We start from the raw sequence: 22,681 nt of genomic DNA, 5'->3' as shown, positions 1-22,681 counted from the left end.
TGCAGTTCTTGACACAAACCGGTGCCCCTGGCACCTGCCTACTAACATACCCTGTTCAAAGGCACTTACATTTTTTGTCTTGCCCATTCACTATCTGAATGGCACACATACACAACCAATGTCTCAATTGTCTCAACGCTTAAAAATGATTCTTTAACCTGTCTCCTCTCCTTTATCTGCACTGATTGAAGTGGATTTAACAAGTGACATCAATAAGATATCATACCTTTCACCTGGTCAGTTAATGTCATAGAAAGAGCAGGTGTACATAATGTTTTGTACAATCAGTGATCTATGTGTGTGTGTGTCTCCTACAGTAGGGGTATACGTGAGGGCTCCCAGAGTTTGCGTGCTAATTGACTACAGTGTTGTAGTATGTACTCTGTTGGGATGACTCCTAGATGGACTGTCAGCAGCTCATAACACTTCACCACCTCCCCCTGGTGGCTCTTACTGTAGTAGCGCAACAGCTTCCTGTGGAGGGGAATAGGAGCACACACACACTCCTGTAATACAGCCATAAATACTAGAGAATGCATTATACATACATACATACACACACACACACACACACACACCCACACAGAACCTCCTCCTCCTCACCTGTAGTAGTCCCAGGCCAGCATTCCGATGGGGGCGGAGTCATTGGGCAGTATTGGCAGGTCCTTTACTTCCAGCTTGTAGCCCTGATTGGTCAGGTGACAGAGGTCAAGGGTCATACAAACAATGACGTTCCATAACATTCCAATGGAAAAATCCAGCTTGGTATACCCAACATTGAGGTAATTTACCGTTTCGTTTTCAAACCAGAGGAAGTAGCAGAAGAAGTAGTCTCCATCTCTCAGAGTGACAGTGGAATAACCCTTCTGTAGGTAAATCCTCGATGTATTAACCAGGCCCCATACCTACAGAGAGAGACCGAGAAGAAAAGGAGAAAGAGATTGAGAGATACAGAGAGGGAGAGAAACAGAGATATACAGACAGAGAGAGACCGAGAAGAAAAGGAGAAAGAGATTGAGAGATACAGAGAGGGAGAGAAACAGAGATATACAGACAGAGAGAGACCGAGAAGAAAAGGAGAAAGAGATTGAGAGATACAGAGAGGGAGAGAAACAGAGATATACAGACAGAGAGAGACCGAGAAGAAAAGGAGAAAGAGATTGAGAGATACAGAGAGGGAGAGAAACAGAGATATACAGACAGAGAGAGACCGAGAAATCATCAGTGAAATCCATTTACTAAAAATATCAAACCAGCTTTACATTTACAGAGGCAACTTTTGATTTCCCATATGCATTGAGAGCCTACTTTAGTTGATTCCAATCCCAAACTAGTGGATAACTCTTAGACAACCCTCTAGAACCAGTGTAGATGGTACAGTCTAACCTTGCCCTTTATGAAGTGAGCCAGTGGCCCCTTTCCTAGCTCAGAGGTTGCGCGGTCCGTGATGTTGAGAGATGGAGCGATCATCTGACCAGCGGTGCGGTCGACGTAGATGAAATGGATCAGGCCCGGGAACTCCTCAAGGTACGTAATATCCGCTGTGTTAAGGTCAATACACCTCACAACACACAGATACAGTACAACACAGAGCCTAATACCACAACACTACAGTAACTTCTCTGGGTACGTAACATCATCTGGAGTAAATACACTTGACAATCTCTTGTCTAGAGATATCTGTCCAACCTGGTCAAACTGCTGTACAGTAGCAACATTTGGTTCGATTTCAACGAGCTGCATGATTACATTCTACACCTTCAGTGACATACAGTAGACAATTCATCCAATATATAAATAAAAACTGTCTGTGACAAACCGGGGCACAACATACCTCATGGATAGCTATCAGCTCCTATTGCTTTCAAAATGCTCTGGAAATGGGGAAACATGGGGGTCTGCACTGAAACCATTGGAGATTTAGCCTGACGATGGGAGTTTCTACAATAATTGACTTATTGCTCCCGGTTAAATCTAGATCAGGGGTGGCCAATCCTCTTGGAGAACAACTGGGTGTTTTGGTCAAACGCTACCTCTTCTAAAGACTTTGTATAGGCTACCCCTTCTCGTTAACACACCAACCCTACTTCTAACCTCTTAATAGAGGTTATTACTGCATTGTCGGAACTAGAAGCACAAGCACTTCATTAACATCTGCTCATGTGTATGTGACAAATAAAATTTGATTTGATTTGATTTGATTTGACTTAATATTAGGAGCACAAGCATAGGAAATAAGGGGCCATTTGAGATTTCTAACATGGCTCCAGAGGGCGGGGTTAATGTGAGGCAGGATATGACACCATGGTGATGTTTCTCTTACTCTTCACCAACAGGAAGTCTTTCCAATCCATCAACTTCTCCCTGAGAGAGGGGGGTGAAAGGAAGGGGATAGAGGAAGGACAAGAGGAGGGAGAGAGAATAGAGAAGATAATAATAGTATCTTCACCTGTACAGGTATCCAGAGCTCTGTCCTACAGGCCTTTACACAATACATACAGCACTGGTTGGCTGCTATTGAGAGAAATACTCTTAGCTAGTCCTGGGCCTCATACGTACTGCACCATGGTGAGAGCTCTGTCCTGTAGACTGGGTGATAGACGCTGTGGATTCCCTCCTCCAACTGTGTTCTCTGTGATGAAACATTGTCTGTAGACTCCACACAGCTGGCTCTTCATAGTACGACACCAGGGGACCAGGCTAGGGACAGATAAGAGACAGTATGATGAAAAACTGTCTGTAGACTCCACACAGCTGACTCTTCATAGTACGACACCAGGGGACCAGGCTAGGGACAGATAAGAGACAGTATGATGAAACATTGTCTGTAGACTCCACACAGCTGGCTCTTCATAGTACGACACCAGGGGACCAGGCTAGGGACAGATAAGAGACAGTATGATGAAACATTGTCTGTAGACTCCACACAGCTGGCTCTTCATAGTACGACACCAGGGGACCAGGCTAGGGACAGATAAGAGACAGTATGATGAAAAACTGTCTGTAGACTCCACACAGCTGGCTCTTCATAGAACGACACCAGGAGACCAGACTAGGGACAGAGTTCAGAGATAACATAATGATACACAACTTCCCAAATGCTAAATGGACCCATGGCAAATCAAATCAAAGTTTGATGGTTGCGTGCACAGATTTGCAGATGTTATCGCAAGAGCAGAAAAATGCTTGTATTTTCTAGCTCCAACAAAAAAGTAATATCTAACAATAATAAACAAAAAAAAAGAAATATATATATAAAATATAGACCCACACATATACATACTGTATCTAATCCTCCAGATCTACAGTAGAACATAGGGAGCAGGGCTAGGGGGCGACATGGGATTGGGACATATAGAGCAGGTGGCAGTAGACAAGACACTTACTCCTTGCTGAAGCCAGGTCCTCCTCTGGTGAATGCGCGGCTCTTAAACTCTGTCCACACACTCTGTAGCTGGGACGTCTGAAAGAGAGGAGACCAGCAGATGTGTTATAAATACTTTAGCAATGTTTTTATGTAACATTTTGGGCGACCCGACCATAGAATTGTGTGTTATAGATCTGTCATTCTCAATGAAAGCAAGTTTAAGACGCTGTAGATATGTTCTATGTGTGCTATTTCTATGCTTCCCGTTCTTAAGTTTAGTTTCTGCGTCTTACTTCCGGTTTTATACACCAGCTTCAAATAGCTGAAAATACAATATTTTGGGTTATGGAAAATATATTTCACAGAGGTTAAGATGGTACAATGATTCTCTACGCAATACTTGCTTGTTTTGTCACAAACTGAAATTAGGTTTTAAATCTGTCACTGGCAGCATATCAAATGCTTTTCAATGACAAACCGCTTCCATATACAGCTAGGACTTCATACACTACACCCACCTGTATGTCTGAGGTTCCCAATGCCCTAATGAACTTGTCCAGTTTGTTGCGGAGGTCCTGTATGGACGTCTGTCCGCGGGCCGCTGACCCCTCCAGACCTTCACTCAGACGCTTCTCCAACTTAGCAAATGCCTCCAGGAACACATAGACTGACATGGCCAGGTTACTGTTAGGTATCTACAGAGAGAGAAGGGGGGGAGAGAGAAGGAACGAGGGAGAGATTGCTCTCTCTGTCTTATCTCAGTGACAAATTACTGCCATCTTCTGGTCTGATTTAAAATAACACCCACAGTTGTGAGATTTGCGTGATTTGCTTACTCTTTCTCTTTGAATGTGTGTGTCTGTCTGTGTATATATGCGTGTGTGTGTATACAGACCTTAGTGAGCAGCACCAGAGTGATGCCCGGCCAGAGTGGCAGACAGTACATGGAATGAGGCATCATGGGATAGCAGCCCTCCTTCAGCGTGACCTCTAGGAAGACTCTGCTAGGGTTTGAGGGGTCAGGGGGAGGAGCTTCCAGGGTCTGGAGACTGTCCTCTGCCATCTGAAGACAGAATGTTATTTACATTAATTTAATCTCATGAGAAGTTACACTATATAGATTCTAAAGAACATGCAAATCCAAGGGCTTTGAGCAAGAGCAAGTTTCAAACAGATCAAAAAATAAAATGACCCTCCAAGGTCTGTCTAATTTAAATGCATGATTTATGAGAAAGTCTAAGGTACATGCATTTCTCTAGTTAGGATCTAGCCCTTTTTGGTGCAGTAATGCCGTGTTGCCATTTTGTCCTAATGGTTTGGCCCTATACTACAAATCTGGTTTGAGGAAATAGCGAGGTAACTTTCATCAACTCTGAGGTTAACTCGGGATAACCGAAGTCACAAAAGTGGCTCACCTTTTAGCCAGGTACATTAATGTGGCAACGGATCCTTCAGAACTAACTTGATCCGGGGCAGGCTAACTCAGGGCTAACTTCACTTATCCTGAATGAAGTGTCTGAGACGCGAGTTGAGGACCAATTAAATCAGCTTCCCTCCCTCTCACAAAGATTGCGTCATCATCCCCTTAATTTGAGGAAGACGATTTATTAAACATTTGATAAAATCAACATTTTTGTGTGTTTAAAAACCTATATCACACTACACATTTAGTAATACCAAAATGCATTTGAAACTTCTGTATGACATTTTGTACCACAACAGCGAAAATCTTTTTTTCAGCTGAAAGATACATAATACAAATAATACAATACAATACATAATACAAAATGATCAACTTACATCAAACAAAACACAGGTTTAAACAAGAAAATACATGCACAAATTGTTATATATATATATACATATACTCACTACCGTTCAAAAGTTAGGGGTCACATAAAAATGTCCTTGTTCTTGAAAGAAAAGCACATTTATTTTGTCCTTTAAAATAACATCAAATTGATCAGAAATACAGTGTAGACATTGTTGATGTCGTAAATTGCTATTGTGCTGGAAACAGCTGATTTTTTATGGAATATCTACATAGGCGTACAGAGGCCCATTATTAGCAAACATCCCTCCCGTGTTCCAATGGCATGTTGTGTTAGCCTTTTTAAAATGACAAACTTGAATTAGCTAATTGATCATTAGAACACCCTTTTGCAATTATGTTACTACAGCTGAAAACAGTTGTGCTGACTAAAGAAGCAATAAAACGGGCATTTTTTAGACTAGTTGAGTATTTGGAGCATCAGCATTTGTGGGTTTGATTACAGGCTCAAAATGGCCAGAAACAGAACTTTCTTCTGAAACTCGTCAGTCTATTCTTGTTCGGAGAAATGAAGGTTATTCCATGTGAGAAATTGCCAAGAAACTGAAGATCTCGTACAACGCTGTGTACTACTCCCTTCACAGAACAGCTCTAACCAGAATAGAAAGAGGAGTGGGAGGCCCCGGTACCACAACTGAGCAAGAGGACAAGTACATTAGAGTGTCTAGTTTGAGTAAGACGCCTCCACAAGTCCTCAACTGGCAGCTTCATTGAAGGGAGAAAGGGCCCCTGTGTTGAGGATCAGTGTGGCGGATGTGTTGTTACCAACCTTTACCACCTGGGTATGGCCTGTCAGGAAGTCCAGGATCAAGCTGCACAGGGAGGTGTTTAGTCCCAGGATCCTTGGCTTATTGATGAGCTTTGAGGGCACAATGGTGTTGAACGCTGAGCTGTAGTCAATGAATAGCATTCTCACATAGGTGTTCCTTTTGTCTATGTGGAAAAGAACAGTGTGGAGTGCAATAGAGATTGCATCATCTGTGGATCTATTGGGGTTGGTATGCAAATTGGAGTGGGTCTAGGGTTTCTGGGATAATGGTGGTGATGAGACATGACCAGCCTTTAAAAGCACTTCATGGCTACAGACGTGAGTGGTACGGGTCGGTAGTCATTTAGGCAGATTACCTTGTGTTCTTGGGTACTGGGACTATGGTGGTCTGCTTGAAACATGTTGGTATTACAGACTCAGACAGGGAGAGGTTGAAAATGTCAGTGAAGACACTTGCCAGTTGGTCAGCGTATGCTCGCAGTACACGTCTGGCCCTGCAGCCTTGTGAATGTTGACCTGTCTAAAAGGTCTTACTTACATTGGCTGCGGAGAGCATGATCACACAGTCTTCCTGGAGCTGGTGCTCTCATGCATGTTTCAGTGTTATTTGCCTCAAAGCGAGCATAGAAGTAGATAGCTTGTCTGGTAGGCTTGTGTCACTGGGCAGCTCTTGGCTGTGCTTCCATTCGTAGTCTGTAATGGTTTGCAAGCCCTGCCACATCTGATGAGCGTCAGAGCCGGTGTAGTACGATTCGATCTTAGTCCTGTATTGACACTTTGCCTGTTTGATGGTTCGTCGGAGGGCATAGCGGGATTTGTTATAAGTTTCCGGGTTAAAATCCCGCTCCTTGAAAGCGGCAGCTCTAGCCTTTAGCTCAGACTGGAATATGTCATCGATGCACTTATTGATAAAGCCAATGACTGATGTGATGTACTGCTCAATGCCATTGGAGGAATTCCGGAACCCATTCCAGTCTGTGCTAGCAAAACGTCCTTTAGCTTAGCATCTGCTTCATCTGACCACTTTTTTTATTGATCTCGTCACTGGTGATAGTGTCGTCGTTCAGCCACGACTCCGTGAAGCATAAGATATTACAGTTTTGAATGTCCCGTTGGTAGTTTAATCTTCTGCGTAGATCATTGATTTTATCCTCCAAAGATTGCACGTTTGCTAGCAGAATGGAAGGAAGTGGAGGTTTATTCGATCGCCTACTATTTCTCAGAAGGCAGCCCGCCCTCTGGCCTCTTTCTCCACCTCCTCTTCACGCAAATCATGGATATCTGGGTCTGTTCCCAAAAAAGCAGTACATTGTTCGCGTCGGGCTCGTCAGACTCGTTAAAAGGAAAAAAAGGATTCTGCCAGTCCATGGTGAGTAATCGCAGTCCTGATGTCCAGAAGTTATTTTCTGGTCATAAGAGATGGTAGCGGAAACATTATGTACAAAATAAGTAAAATACTATAAGTCACAATAAATAAGTCACAAACAATGCAAATAAACTTTTTTTTAAAACAATCGGTGGGGGACACGTAAAACGTCTGGCTTCTGCTCCGGTGCCATTTTTCAAACATGGTCTCACGTCTGCTGCAGGCGCAGTTGATGAGCTTATTTCTCAAGTCAGTTATTCGAATGGAGCTAGCTAGGGTGTTCATGTTTCCATGTTTCAAACGTATTATCTCAAAAGCCATTGAAATGGCAGCAGCGATATGTCAACCAGCACATTAATGAGCATGAAATACGACTTTCCTCAGTACGAAATCCTTGACGACTCACTGTGCTGTGAGACTCAGCAGGCTCATGGGGCTGATTTCGCTGACCCAAATGTCAGTCGTGAAGCTAATAGCAGTGACTCTATTACTGTGTAAGTCCGGTAGGGCAACATTTGAAAAATAGCACACTTAGTAACGTTAGTGTGTACCGGTACTCAACCAGTCGGCAAAAGCCAAATTGATTCTGTATTGACATATTTTCAACCAATTGATCTTGAAATTGTTATTTATGTCAACATAATCCAATACTTCCAGATCTCCTTCAGTTATTTTATTTGAAAGGACTGACTTTTTTTAGTTTGAGACTTATTTTTCTAGATGAAGTCAAGAAAGGTCTTGTTGATCGCTTTACAAATAAAAGATGATGAGGGGGTACACAAAGCAAGACAGTCCCTCTGCCCTGGACAGATGCATTCTCCCAAGTATAGAAAGATCCCTTTGTAGCAAATTATTAACTATTTTCTTGGTTTTCTTAATTTTAGTAGAGAAATTTATTGTTTGATAAGTGTCTTTTTGATAGATCTTCCTAAGTATTTAACAGTCCTTTACAGGAATATTTCATTATCCTCAGTCATATAAACATTTCACATTTAGAAACGTTTAGTTTTTTTCCAGATGCAATAGAGAATGCAGTGATAGCATTAAGGGCATGGGCAACCTGGTCTTTGTTTATAAAAGAGAAAAAAAACTATCGTCAGCCAGTTGGTAAATTCAGATTTCTCTGTTAAAAAGGGATAAACCATGCAGATATGCAATATTCAGAATATCTAGAAATAGAAGTTCCACTACCAAAATGAATAAAAAGGGCAAAATTGGGCATCCCTGTCATACACTTCTGTTGATAATGAATCTTTTGGATGTACAGAATTAAGGTTTAGTATCACAGAACTATTTATATCTTTGTAAAACATGCGAATGACTTTGATACAATTTTCACCGAAACCAAAAAGTATAAGAGGCCGAAAGAAAAATGTATGTTCAATTGTGTCAAAGGCTTTACAGAAGTACAAAAATAAAACACCATCTGAATCAATTGCATCTGAATAATCTAAAAGGTGCAAGACTAAACGATTGTTGGAGGTTGTGACGGCCCTTCATAAATCCTGTTTGAGTCTCATTTATAATGGTATGTATTCCTTTCTTTAATATGTTGGCACAAACCAGAGCAATCAATTTGTAATCAATATTTAATAAAGTAATTGTGTCTCCAATTGTCAATGAGAGAAGGGTCTTCGGAATCAGTGAAATAAGGCCCTTTCATAGTGGAGACCGTTTCACCATTTTCGGTGCAATCTTAAACCATATAAACAATGGGGTCTTCTAGTAACTCCCAAAGCCGTCTATAGAATTCAACTGACAGGCCATCAGTGCCAGGTGATTTCCCTTTTTTCGTTGAATTCAGAGCCTCTCTAATTTCTTTGATTGAAACAGGTGAATTGCAATCTGAGTGGAAATCATCCTCAATTACAGGGCCATAACTCTGAATGTGGTAAATTTAAGCTTTCACAACCATCTTCCTGAAATTGTGAGTTGTAAAGGTTTTCATATAAGGAATTGACAAATGTTGATATTGTAATGGGATCTTTACATAGTACATCATTCATGTTGAGTGCCGTTATTGTTGTTTCTCTTTTCAAATGCAAAAAAAAATAACTGCTGTTTCTTTCCCCCTCTTCAATACATTTAGCTCTTGATCTGTGTAAAGTTGTTTGAATTCTAGTTGTAAAGATTAAATACAAACTCTTCTTCTTGAGATAGATTATCTTTCATAAAAAACTGTCAAGCTTTGCTCATCAAATCTTTTTTCCAAAAGGTTCTTCAGCTCTTTGGCACATTTAATGGCCACTCTGACTTTCTATTATAGAATTCCATCTACTTCCATGACCCAAGTCTTTTCTTACAGAAATATGTTTGGCTAACGATTTGATGTTTCCAATGAGAGTAGTATCTTTAAGAAGTGTGTTTCATTTCCAATATCCTCAAATACCTTTAGAATTTTTAGTAGCTTGTAAATTCAGGGAAATGAATGATGACCAAACCAAATGATGATCTACATCTATAACATACTGTAACAAAAAGGGGGAAATTAGGAATAAATCTATTCTAGATTTTCGTGACATAGTCGGTCCAGGTATAACCCTTTGCATCCGGATTGAAAAAACACCAGGCATCATCAACAGAGAGATCCTTGCATAATGTTGTAATGATATTATTTTGAGAGCTTTGACTCATTCTAGGAGTAAAAATTATCAGCAGAGTCATCAGGTGTTTCGTTAAAATCTCATGAGAGAATTAGAAAAGCCTCTGAGTAATTGTTGCATAAATCCTGTAATTTTCTGGTAAATTGGGCTAAAAGGGTCTTATTTGGAGCATGTGAGTTACAATACAGATGATGAAAATAGCATTGTCAAGTTTAACCGTTACTATGACCCATCTGCCATCCTGTGAAGATGTGGATTCTAGAATGTTGCCTTTAAACTTGTGGATAAGCGTCAAACACCAGCAGAATGGTTTGATCCATGACCGAAATAGGCCATGACTGAAATAGGCCATGACTGAAATAGGCAATGTCTTCCAAAATTTCAAGTCACTTTACACAAATGAGTTTCCCGAAGAAAAACTAAATCTGGATTACTGCGTTTACAATATAAAAATTTGGCTTTCTTTTTGTAAGATCTCTCAAACCCCTAGCATTCAGGCTAACGATATTGAGAGAGTTGAAAAAAAAACTCCTGCATTAAAAAATAAAGAGACAAACTAGACAGATGTAGTAATGTGACCAATAAAACAAACAGTAAACATTGAGAGGGTTAATCGGACAGAAAACGACACTCAGTTGAGGTAGCGGTGGTTAACAGTAAAACAAATCCCTTTTCTTTTTTGGGTTGGCAAGTGTTCATAAATTGTAGTTCGAACTGTAAATTTACTCGTGGCAGTACAGTAAATGTACTCTTGGCAGTACTCACAGTTCAAGTGTGGTTAATGTCAGAGCTAGCCAGTACTCTTTCTTCCTTCGGTGAATGCATGTTCCCTTGAACCCAGCCTTTTTCCCCCTCTTGTCGTACTTTCTGTATAATTGGCCACAGTTTCTCCCTGGCAGTCTGATCCTGCGGGATCAGAGCCTATTTGATGCGGAGCTTCTTCTCGTACAGAAACGTGTGTCCCCTTGGCCATTTTCCAGATGATGTCCCTGTAGTGGCGCATAGTGAAGCGCAGGAAGACATTGCGAGGGGGTCCATCAGATTTTCGTTTCCCAAGTCGATGAACCACGTCGATCACGTTTCTTAGCTTGTCTTTGATGCACGGAGCCACCTTTCCCAGGATATTAATGACTGCTTCCCTAATGTCCTCTCCCTCTACCTCTTTTACACCTTGGATTTTCACATCCCACCTGCGAGCGTACCGTTGAAGTTCAGCTACATTCTCACACAGCTCATTATTTGGGGATTGCAGTTTCTTCAGCTCGTTCTCTAGAAACGTTATATTGTCCTTGTTCTCGTTCACAACTGTGTGAAGCTGACGGACAGTCTCTGACAAATTATCAATCTTCTTTGATGTTTCTTCAGTAGCCCGCTCTATGATGGACATTTTGGAGAACGTAGCTTCTTGTTTAGTAGTCAGGGTCTGGATTGCAGAGAAAAGTTCAGACATGGAATTGTCCTCTTTCACTTTTTTCTCCTGTGGATTTTTAATTGGGGTCAGAGGTAAAGAGGTTGCAATTGATCTCTTCCTGGTCCGTCCTGTTCTTTCTCTTGCTTGAGCTAGCGACACCTTGTGTATCCATGCTGCTCTGGCTCTCATCCGTAGCTAGCTAGTATGCCTGCAGTCTTCTGTGAAGCTTGGCTATTCCATATTTTCTTGTTTTTCTGTTGTGTTCTTCGCATTCAACTTGACACAAACTCTAAACTTGCCATATGTAGCTAAAATAAGTTATAGTTAGTTTCTTGCTACATTGATAGCCAATATTAGACTGTTAACCACCTAACCCTCAGTTGCTTGGACAAGCGAGAAAACAATCCCTCTCACAGCGACGCCATCTTGGCTCCGGAAATCGGTTCAAAGCTATGCGTTTCCCCAATGAGATGACGTGCAAATAAATACTTTTCAGGGCTGGGTTTTATTTGAATGTTACCACCCAATCCACTGGCTACAGGTTATCTATAAGTCTCTGCTAGGTAAAGCCCCGCCTTATCTGAGCACACTGGTCACCTGAGCAGCACCCACTCATAGCACACGCTCCAGCAGATATATCTCACTGGTCACCCCCAAAGCCAATTCCTCCTTTGGTCGTCTTTCCTTACAGTTTTCTGCTCGCCCATGACTGGAACAAATTGCAAAAATCTCTGAAGCTGGAGACTCACATCTCCCTCACTAGCTTTAAGCACCAGTTGTCAAAGCAGCTTATAGATCACTTCACCTGTACATAGCCCATCTGTAAACAGCCCATCTATCTACCTACCTACCTCATCCCCATACTGGTATTTATTTATTTTGCTCCTTTGCATCCTAATATCTCTACCTGCACATTCATCTTCTGCCAATCTACCATTCCAGTGTTTAATTGCTATATTGTAATTACTTCACCACCATGTCCTATTTATTTCCTTAACTTACCTCATTTGCACTCACTGTATATAGACTTTTTGTTTTCTTTTGTTCTACTGTATTATTGCCTGTATGTTTTGTTTATTCCACGTATAACTCTGTGTTGTTGTATGTGTCGAATTGCTACGCTTTATCTTGGCCAGGTCGCAGTTGCAAATGACAACTTGTTCTCAACTAGCCTACCTGGTTAAATAAAGGTGAAATAAAATAAATAAATAAATGGCATGTTTATTACTCAGAAACTCCTGAAGTGTTCTTCCTCTTCACAAGTCTCAACATCCATTTGGGCGCCTGAGCCATGGAGCAAATTAAAATAGGAGGTGCATACTTATGTTTGTGCACCTCCACTTTTTTACCAGATAATTATCATAATACATGGGATAATTTGTTAATTGAAAAAAAAGACCATTTTATAAAATGATATGATTGCATTTTGCAACCCTGCTCCCGCTGTTGCCCCAAGATGAATGATTTTGACCACTTAAGTTTGGCTTCGTTTGACTTGCGTTATAGTATACAGTCATGGCCAAAAGTTGAGAATGCTCCAAATATAAATTTTCACAAAGTCTGCTGCCTCAGTTTGTATGATGGCAATTTGCTTATACTCCAGAATGTTATGAAGAGTGATCAGATTAATTGCAATTATTTGCAAAGTCCCTCTTTGTCATGCAAATGAACTGAATCCCCCAAAAACATTTCCACTGCATTTCAGCCCTGCCACAAAAGAACCAGCTGACATGTCAGTGAACCTCTCGTTAACATAGGTGTGAGTGGTGACGAGGATAAGGCTGGAGATCACTCTGTCATGCTGATTGAGTTCAAATAACAGACTGGAAGTTTCAAAAAGGAGGGTGGTGCTTGGAATCATTGTTCTTCTGTCAATCATGGTTACCTGCAAGGAAACATATGCCATCATCATTGCTTTGCACAAAAAGGGCTTCACAGGCAAGGATATTGCTGCCAGTAAGATTGTACCTAAATCAACCATTTATCGGATCATCAAGAACTTCAAGGAGAGCAGTTCAATTGTTGTGAAGAAGGCTTCAGGGCACCCAAGAAAGTCCAGCAAGCGCCAGGACTGTCTCCTAAAGTTGATTCAGCTGCGGGATCGGGGCACCAACAGTACAGAGCTTGCTCAGGAATGGCAGCAGGCAGGTGTGAGTGCATCTGCACGCACAGTGAGGCAAAAACTTTTGGAGGATGGCCTGGTGTCAAGAAGGGCAGCAAAGAAGCCACTTCTCTCCAGGAAAAACATCAGAGACAAACTGATATTCTGCAAAAGGTACAGGGATTGGACTGCTGGTGGACAAACAAAAACCCACAAATTCTGACAAACTCCAAGCATTGATTATGCAAGAATGGGCTGCCATCAGTCAGGATGTGGTCCAGAAGTTAATTGACAGCATGCCAGGGTGGATTGCAGAGGTCTTGAAAAAGAAGGGTCAACACTGCAAAAATTGACTTTGCATCAACTTCTGGTAATTGTCAATAAAAGCCTTTGACACTTATGAAATGCTTGTAATTATACTTCAGTATTCCATAGTAACATCTGACAAAAACAATCTAAAGACACTGAGGCAGCAGGCTTTGTGAAAACTAATATTTGTGTCATTCTCAAAACTTTTGGCCATGACTGTACACCCCTCCCCCAAGCTCACCTGAATGTCTGGATCCAAAAACTGGAACACAGGAGTACCGCTCCCCACATGACAGCTCTCTTCGTGACAGCTCTCTTCATGATAGCTCTCTTCATGACAGCTCTCTTCATGCCTGCTCTCCTCATGCCTGCTCTCCTCATGCCTGCCTGCAAAGAGAGCGAGCAGAGGGTTAGTGAGTTGAAACAAAGGCAGTGGAAGTATAGCATATCACTGCACCGAGCCACATAGGCAAAAATGACAGAGCACGGCACAGACACCTACCTGAATTAACAGAGTCCCTGTCAGTCCCAGAGTCCCTATTAGTAGGGGAAGGCTCTGGAGTGTAGAATATATCTGGGGCTGAGGTGTTCTCCACATCCTGCACACACACACGACACAGTTATTAAACTTCCGAAGCATTCAGACAGAGTATGATATTCTACTTCTTTCACTCTCAGTGCTCCTACCTCGGGGGCAGTATCCTCCAGGTCGATGTTGCTAGGATACATGTTCTGCACCATGACGATAAGAGCCAGCAGGTCAGACGAGGTGAGGGTACTAGCGTTACGACTATGGGGGAGAGGAGAGGGGTGGATAGAAAGGTACTCAGAGCATGTTTGGGGGTCAATTCAAGTCACTCAATTCAGGAAGTGATTTGAATTTAGAATTCAGATTTTTTTTTTTTTTTTTTAAATAGCTCCACCTTTTCAGTTTATTGAGAAAGCATTGAAAATGAATGCAACTGAATTGGAATTTCAGTTAATTTCCTGATTTGACCCCAACCCTGATTCAGAGGCACCTCCCTCTGTACGTGATTTGCAATGTCATTTTATGTGAAAATGCTCTTTATTATGTGAAAAAGTGACATTACAGTGGCCCGTCAACCTTGAGTAGAAAGCGTGTAGGTTTGTGAGAATAGTAATGGACAGTAACCTGGAATAGAAGGCTAGTAGTTTGGTCTTAATAGTAATGGACAGTAACCTGGAATAGAAGGCTAGTAGTTTGGTCTTAATAGTAATGGACAGTAACCTGGAATAGAAGGCTAGTAGTTTGGTCTTAATAGTAATGGACAGTAACCTGGAATAGAAGGCTAGTAGTTTGGTCTTAATAGTATTGGACAGTAACCTGGAATAGAAGGCTAGTAGTTTGGTCTTAATAGTAATGGACAGTAACCTGGAATAGAAGGCTAGTAGTTTGGTGTGCACCAGTATGAATGCATGGAGGACCTCCTCTCCTGCTCTCTCCACACTACTGTTGATCTGCTGCACCAAGCGACGCTCCAGAAACTCTATACACTGTTCACATAGAGTAGGATGGATCAACCTCTCTACTGCCTGATGGAGGGAGACAGAGACATATGTTGTATATACAGTACCAGTCAAAAGTTGACACACCTACTCATTCAAGGGTTTGTCTTTATTTTTACTATTTTTCACATTGTAGAATAATAGTGAAGACATCAAAACTATGAAATAACACATATGGAATCATGTAGTAACCAAAAAGTGTTAAACAAATCAAAATATATTCTATATTTGAGATTCTTCAATGTAGCCACCCTTTGGCTTGATGACAGCTTTGTACAATCTTGGAATTCTCTCAACCAGCTTCATGAGGTAGTCACCTAGAATGCTTTCAATTAACAGGTGTGCCTTGTTCATTTGTGGAATTTCTTTCCTTTTTAATGCATTTGAGCCAATCAGTTGTTGTTTCCAGGTAGGGGTGGTATACAGAAGATAGCCCTATTTGGTAAAAGACCAAGTCCATATTATGGCAAGAACAGCTCAAATAAGCAAAGAGAAACAACTGTCCATCATTACTTTAAGACATAAAGGTCAGTCTATGCTGAACATTTCAAGAACTTTTAAAGTTTCTTCAAGTGCAGTCATAAAACCCATCAAGCGCTATGATGAAACTGGCTCTCATGAGGACTACCACAGCAAAGGAAGACCCAGAGTTACCTCTGCTGTAGAGGATACATTCATTAGAGTTACCAGCCTCAGAAATTGCAGCCCAAATAAATGCTACAGAGTTCAAGTAACAGACACATCTCAACATCAACTGTTCAGAGGAGACTGCGTGAATCAGGCCTTCATGGTCGAATTGCTGTAAATAAACCACTACTAAAGGACACCAATAAGAAGAAGAGACTTGCTTGGGCCAACAAACATGAGCAATGGACATTAGACCGGTGGAAATCTGTCCTTTTGTCTGAATTCCAAGAGTGTGCAAAGCTGTCATCAAGGCAGTGGGTGGCTACTTAGAAGAATCTCAAACATAATATATTTTGATTTGTTTAACCCTTTTTTGGTTACTACAGGATTCCATATCTGTTTTTTCATAGTGTTGACATCTTCACTATTATTCTACAATGTAGAAAATAGTAAAAAATAAAGAGAAACCCTTGAATGTGGTGTGTCCAAACTTTTGACTGGTACTGTATGTTGTCGTGTAGGTCAAAACTACATTTCCACATTGGGGAGAAGAGTGAGTATAGTACAGTTTACAGTACAATTTCCTCCACATTATAAACTGTGTGGTTCGAGGCCTGAATGCTGATTGGCTGACAGCCATGGTATATCAGACATATACTACAGGTATGACAAAAACATTTATTTTTACTGCTCTAATCACATTGGTAACCAGTTTATAATAGCAATAAGGCACCTCAGGGGTTTGTGGTGTATAGCCAATATATTTATTTTATTTATCCGTTATTTTACCAAGTAAGTTGACTGAGAACACGTTCTCATTTGCATCAACGACCTGGGGAATAGTTTCAGGGGAGAGGAGGGGGATGAATGAGCCAATTGTAAACTGGGGATTATTAGGTGACCGTGATGGTTTGAGGTTCAGATTGTGAATTTAATATACCACAGCTAAGGGCTGTATCCAGGCTCTCCGCAGTGCGTCGTGACTAAGAACATCCCTTAGCTGTGGTATATTGGTCATATACCACACCCCATCTGGCCCTATTGTTTAATTCTACTGTACCTCTACTAAAAAGCTCTGGTCCTGCTCTTGGAGGCGGCTGTAGGTCTCCAGGAGATTCTGTAGATATTTCCATAGATTGGTCCTCTGCTCTGTGTCCTGAGGACGCAGCCTGGAGAGAAACCACAAAGCCCATTAGGACACAAGTCCATCTGTCACACACAAACACAGCTCTAATGAACTTCATAAGGTAAGAGTCATGTCATACTCTTTCCTGATCAGGGTGCTGCTGAGGGTAACCATGCCGAAGAGGACCTCAATCATCTTCTTCATCACGTAAATCTTCCTCTTCAGATCCTCCTCGCCCTCTTCTCTGTCTCCGTTCACAGCGATGTACAGACACTCCTCAAACTGTCAATCAACATCTCAATCAGTCAATACTTCCATCAATCAAATAATCAATAACTCAATCACCCCTAATCAGTTCCCATTCACACACAGCGATGTACCACACGTCCCAAGCTCTTTATTAACACAACTGAGAGGCTTGGATTGGTGTAAGGAATATGGAGGATGCTCCTCCTAGTTTGTTGGAAGACTCACATGGCTAACAACTATCTAGTCCTTTGAGATCCGTGAACACCGGAAGGCGTAGGGGCAAGAAGCAGAAAAGAGAGTCATTTGGTCTGAATGGAACTGCTGTTGGCTATTGGCCACGTCATCGTAACCCATTTACAGAGCCACACCGTCTGATCCCATGACTACTGCGAGGTTCAGGCAGGCTCACATGATGTGAAGCTTTACTGAACAGCAGGCTTTCACTTTTACTACAGCACAGTAGAGGAACTGTAATTGAGTGGCTTATGCGCTCAAATGAGTTGTAGGGGAGAGTGGGGTAAGTTTTGATTTTTTTTTACATTCAGCATCACTCTGTCAAGGGAAATATAGTATTTTTTCTAACAAAGATACTGTAGCTACATACACTACCGTTCAAAAGTTTGGGGTCACATAGAAATGTCCTTGTTTTTGAAAGAAAAGCATATTTTTTGTCCATTAAAATAACATCAAATTGATCAGAAATACAGTGTAGACATTGTTAATGTTGTAAATGACTATTGTAGCTGGAAACGGATCATTTGTAATGGAATATCTACTTAGGCATACAGAGGCCCATTATTAGCAACCATCCCTCCTGTGTTCCAATGGCATGTTGTGTCCAAGTTAATAATTGTAAAAGGCTAATTGACCATTAGAAAACCCTTTTGCAATTATGTTCGTTTTCAGCTGAGCTGTTGTTCTGATTAAAGAAGCAATAAAACAAACCTTCTTTAGACTAGTTGAGTATCTGGAGCATCAACATTTGTGGGTTTGATTACAGGCTCAAAATGGCCTGAAAATAATAACTTTATTTTGAAACTTGTTAGTCTATTCTTGTTCTGAGAAATTAAGTCTATTCCATGTGAGAAATTGCCAAGAAACTGAAGATCTCATACAATGCTGCGTACTACTCCCTTCTAACCAGAATAGAAAGAGGAGTGGGAGGCCCCGGTGCACAACTGAGCAAGAGGACAAGTGCATTAGCGTGTCCAGTTTGAGAAACAGACACCTCACAAGTCCTCAACTGACAGCTTCATTAAATAGTACAATTTACCATGGGTATGGGGTAAGTTGAGTTGCTGGACAGGGTGCATTAAGCCACCTACACATTTCTGTACTGAATAAAACATTACCACTACCTTTTTAAAACCATGTTAATGGTTAATTTCCCAAACCCAATTACTTTTTTGTATTTTAATCATATTGTAACACAGGCGTAACACCTAACAAACACTTTGACCTTTTTAAAACACTTGTAACATAGGCCAGGCCCTGTTGTTACCTCATATCACAACGCCTGGGAAGAAAACACTTCAATTTACTCAACTTGCCATGGGCTCAACCATTGGCTCAACTTATCCCAAGGCAAATATTTTGACTATATACAGTGGGGAGAACAAGTGTTTGATACACTGCTGATTTTGCAGATTTTCCTACTTACAAAGCATGTAGAGGTCTGTAATTTTTTATCATAGGTACACTTCAACTGTGAGAGACTGAATCTAAAACAAAAATCCAGAAAATCACATTGTATGATATTTAAGTAATTAATTTGCATTTTATTGCATGACATAAGTATTTGATCACCTACCAACCAGTAAGAATTCCGGCTCTCACAGACCTGTTAGTTTTTCTATAAGAAGCCCTCCTGTTCTCCACTCATTACCTGTATTAACTACACCTGTTTGAACTCGTTACCTGTATAAAAGACACCGGCCACACACTCAATCAAACAGACTCCAACCTCTCCACAATGGCCAAGACCAGAGAGCTGTGTAAGGACATCAGGGATAAAATTGTAGATCTGCACAAGGCTGGGATGGGCTACAGGACAATAGGCAAGCAGCTTGGTGAGAAGGCAACAACTATTGGCGCAATTATTAGAAAATGGAAGAAGTTCAAGATGACGGTCAATCACCCTTGGTCTGGGGCTCCATGCAAGATCTCACCTCGTGGGGCATCAATGATCATGAGGAAGGTGAGGGATCAGCCCAGAACTACACGGCAGGACCTGGTCAATGACCTGAAGAGAGCTGGGACCACAGTCTCAAAGAAAACCATTAGTAACACACTACGCCGTCATGGATTAAAATCCTGCAGCTCACGCAAGGTCCCCCTGCTCAAGCCAGCGCATGTCCAGGCCCATCTGAAGTTTGCCAATGACCATCTGGATGATCCAGAGGAGGAATGGGAGAAGGTCATGTGGTCTGATGAGACACAAAAATAGAGCTTTTTGGTCTAAACTCCACTCGCCGTGTTTGGAGGAAGAAGAAGGATGAGTACAACCCCAAGAACACCATCCCAACCGTGAAGCATGGAGGTGGAAACATCATTCTTTGGGGATGCTTTTCTACTAAGGGGACAGGAAGACTGCACCGTATTGAAGGGAGGATGGATGGGGCCATGTATAGCGAGATCTTGGCCAACAACCTCCTTCTCTCAGTAAGAGCATTGAAGATGGGTCGTGGCTGGGTCTTCCAGCATTACAACGACCTGAAACACACAGCCAGGGCAACTAAGGAGTGGCTCCATAAGAAGCATCTCAAGGTCCTGGAGTGGCCTAGCCAGTCTCCAGACCTGAACCCAATAGAAAATCTTTGGAGGGAGCTGAAAGTCCGTATTGCCCAGCGACAGCCCCAAAATCTGGAGAAGGTCTGTATGGAGGAGTGGGCCAAAATCCCTGCTGCTGTGTGTGCAAACCTGGTCAAGAACTACAGGAAACGTATGATCTCTGTAATTGCAAACAAAGGTTTCTATACCAAATATTAGGTTCTGCTTTTCTAATGTATCAAATACTTATGTCATGCAATAAAATGCAAATTAATTACTTAATCATACAATGTGATTTTCTGGATTTTAGATTCCGTCTCTCACAGTTGAAGTGTATCTATGATAAAAAATTACAGACCTCTACATTCTTTGTAAGTAGGAAAACCTGCAAAATCGTCAGTGTATCAAATACTTGTTCTCCCCACTGTAAGCCCACATAGTTACAAGAATGCACTTTCATGCTAAGTTTGAGACCTCATATTGATTCTTATTGAGACTCCAACTGATGTATAGAACAATCGTAAAAATATCTGCTTTGGTATAGAAACAAGCATCACCAAACCTCTACCTGATAAATTCATTTACACTTACTACTTTTTCCATGTGGTTTCTTCCTTCACAGAATCCATGAAATGATGACCTCTTCCTAAATATATGGCCAATTGATACATTTTATGTATGGTTTCCTAGAAACAAGGTTGGCTCAACTTACCCCACTCTCCCCTACACTTATTTTATGACCATTCTTTACTATGGGCATAGTTCTCTCACAAATTGCCTTGTATCTGTTGATGTGTTTTTGTGTCATGACGCAACATTAGTTTTGTGTGTGTGTGTGTATTACCTGATGTAGCACATAGGTGTGATTGTTCTCAGTACTAAAGGATGTATAGCTGTCTCCCAGTCTGTCCACCATGGTACTGCAGGAGATGATGATGGGGGCAAACAGAGTGTTGATGCTGTCCTCAAATGCTGGTGGCTGGGAGGGATGGAAAGAGACACTCAACCATATCCTTCACCGGAATCTCTCCTCATAACCCCAATAATCTGCTCTGGAATGACCATGAGGGATTATGGTACTACATGAACCAGCCAACATGTCTACAACCCCTGTCGGACAGACCAGAGAGTTCAGCAAGTCACAGAAACGTGATATGAATGAGGTCACTGGGGATATTTGGGTTAATCCATATATGCAATATGCTATCATTGCTTCTATATTTATGTAATAGACAAGATGACTTGAACCATCCTGTATCCCTCGCCCGCTCCAGTCTTACCTTCTCCCCCTCTTCCTGTGACGCGCCATACTGCTCCTGGATGTTGAGTTCAAACTCTGGGTCTGTCCAATAGAAGAGGACCTCAGCGCTCTCGCTGGCTATCAGCAGACACTTCATAGTGGGATCTTATCTGTAGCAATCAACCATACCAGCACTGTTGTCATCTGCAGAATATGCAGGTTTTGTTTTATTTTTTATTTAACTAGGCAAGTCACAGTAAGCTTACAGTTTGAAACGTTCTTTGCCCTACACACAGCCCTTAAATAGGCTAAGCAAATGATTCGTAAGAAGCTCATTTTTTGCCATATTACAGGAAACCACAGAACAACATTACACTGCAATTGGATAGAAATTAGCCTTCATGTAAAGATAGATTTATAATGGAGTTACCACATTTGTGATTAATCCTTTGTATTATCTTGGAAAACAGAATAACAGTGTTTGTATAACTGGTTCTACTTACATAGCTGGTATGAGGGAATAACATAAATTATTCTCATATCAACAATGTATGTGGAATTCATGAAGAGGACAAACCACTTACAATTTTCTACTGGACTCATAATTTAATTAATTCTCTGATAAATGTATTTGTAGAGCGGTCATATGATGAAGAGCATGATAAATAAGAAGAGCACCAAGCCTTGCCAAACTCTATCATGCAACACGAGTCAAACATCCAGACTATGCGGATTGTCTTCAGTGATCACCAACGCATGGCTGACAGGTCGGACCCCAAACCATCACAGGGGTAGCGCAACGTAAAATATAGCGTTTACCCATATGGGACTTCGAAGTTTGCCTTCTAACGCCCATACAATAACATTATAAATATGTCATGCACATAGCTGACATTAGCCTATTCTATAGGCATATTCAACGTGACAAATATGTTTTACACAATTCATTTCTATTAGGATATTCTTGCACCCATCAGTAGGCTACAATAACAACATGTTACACAAAGTAACTTTCCTGTGGCCTATCAGTTATGCATCATATTTACCCCTCCGTGATTTCCACCAGTTTAATCAGATGTTGTTCAAATGTACCTCTTCGTTCGAAACCCTTAGCTTTCCGATTATAAACGATCATACTTTGAAACTCTATCGCAACATTTCTCAACTCAGCTTCCGTGGTGAATCTTGGAGCCGAATCATGTGACACTAACAGCGGAAGCTAAGCTCCTCCTAGATATATCACTCTAAATTAAACGCAGGTCTATGATCAGTTTTCCCTCCTGATGCGTTCTCTTAGAAACGGCGAAGGTAAAAGAAAACTGACTAGAGATCAGTATTTAGTTTTTGACGTTGGTTCCCAGACGGTGAAAGGATAATCCTTTAAAA

The 22,681-nt window shown here is 41.3% G+C and overlaps 1 protein-coding gene across 8 annotated transcripts; it reads right to left on the bottom strand.

Annotated features, from left to right (window-relative positions):
* Nucleotides 1-198: 198 nt before the first annotated feature.
* hps1 (HPS1 biogenesis of lysosomal organelles complex 3 subunit 1) lies at nt 199-22,485 on the bottom strand. 8 transcript variants are annotated; one of them, XM_042325467.1, is made up of 18 exons: nt 22,342-22,485; nt 21,336-21,465; nt 20,900-21,034; nt 17,177-17,319; nt 16,972-17,080; nt 15,151-15,311; nt 14,445-14,547; nt 14,256-14,356; nt 13,999-14,125; nt 4,263-4,430; nt 3,886-4,062; nt 3,387-3,463; nt 2,560-2,700; nt 2,299-2,364; nt 1,387-1,531; nt 792-905; nt 604-686; nt 199-474 (listed from the first exon to the last, which is right to left on the bottom strand). In XM_042325467.1, the coding sequence occupies exons 2-18, from the start codon at nt 21,450-21,452 to the stop codon at nt 312-314; spliced, it is 2,130 nt and encodes a 709-aa protein (XP_042181401.1). In that variant the 5' UTR covers nt 21,453-21,465; nt 22,342-22,485; the 3' UTR covers nt 199-311. The 8 variants fall into 8 exon arrangements, with proteins under 8 accessions (XP_042181401.1, XP_042181405.1, XP_042181398.1 ...); XM_042325471.1 differs by having other exon boundaries at nt 13,999-14,110; XM_042325464.1 differs by having other exon boundaries at nt 13,999-14,144; nt 14,260-14,356; nt 22,388-22,485.
* Nucleotides 22,486-22,681: the final 196 nt, after the last annotated feature.

Source organism: Oncorhynchus tshawytscha, linkage group LG01, assembly GCF_018296145.1.
Source record: "Oncorhynchus tshawytscha isolate Ot180627B linkage group LG01, Otsh_v2.0, whole genome shotgun sequence".
NCBI classification, from domain to species: domain Eukaryota; kingdom Metazoa; phylum Chordata; class Actinopteri; order Salmoniformes; family Salmonidae; genus Oncorhynchus; species Oncorhynchus tshawytscha.
Note: the sequence above shows the minus strand (reverse complement) of the source record. Positions and strands in the feature narration are given on the sequence as shown.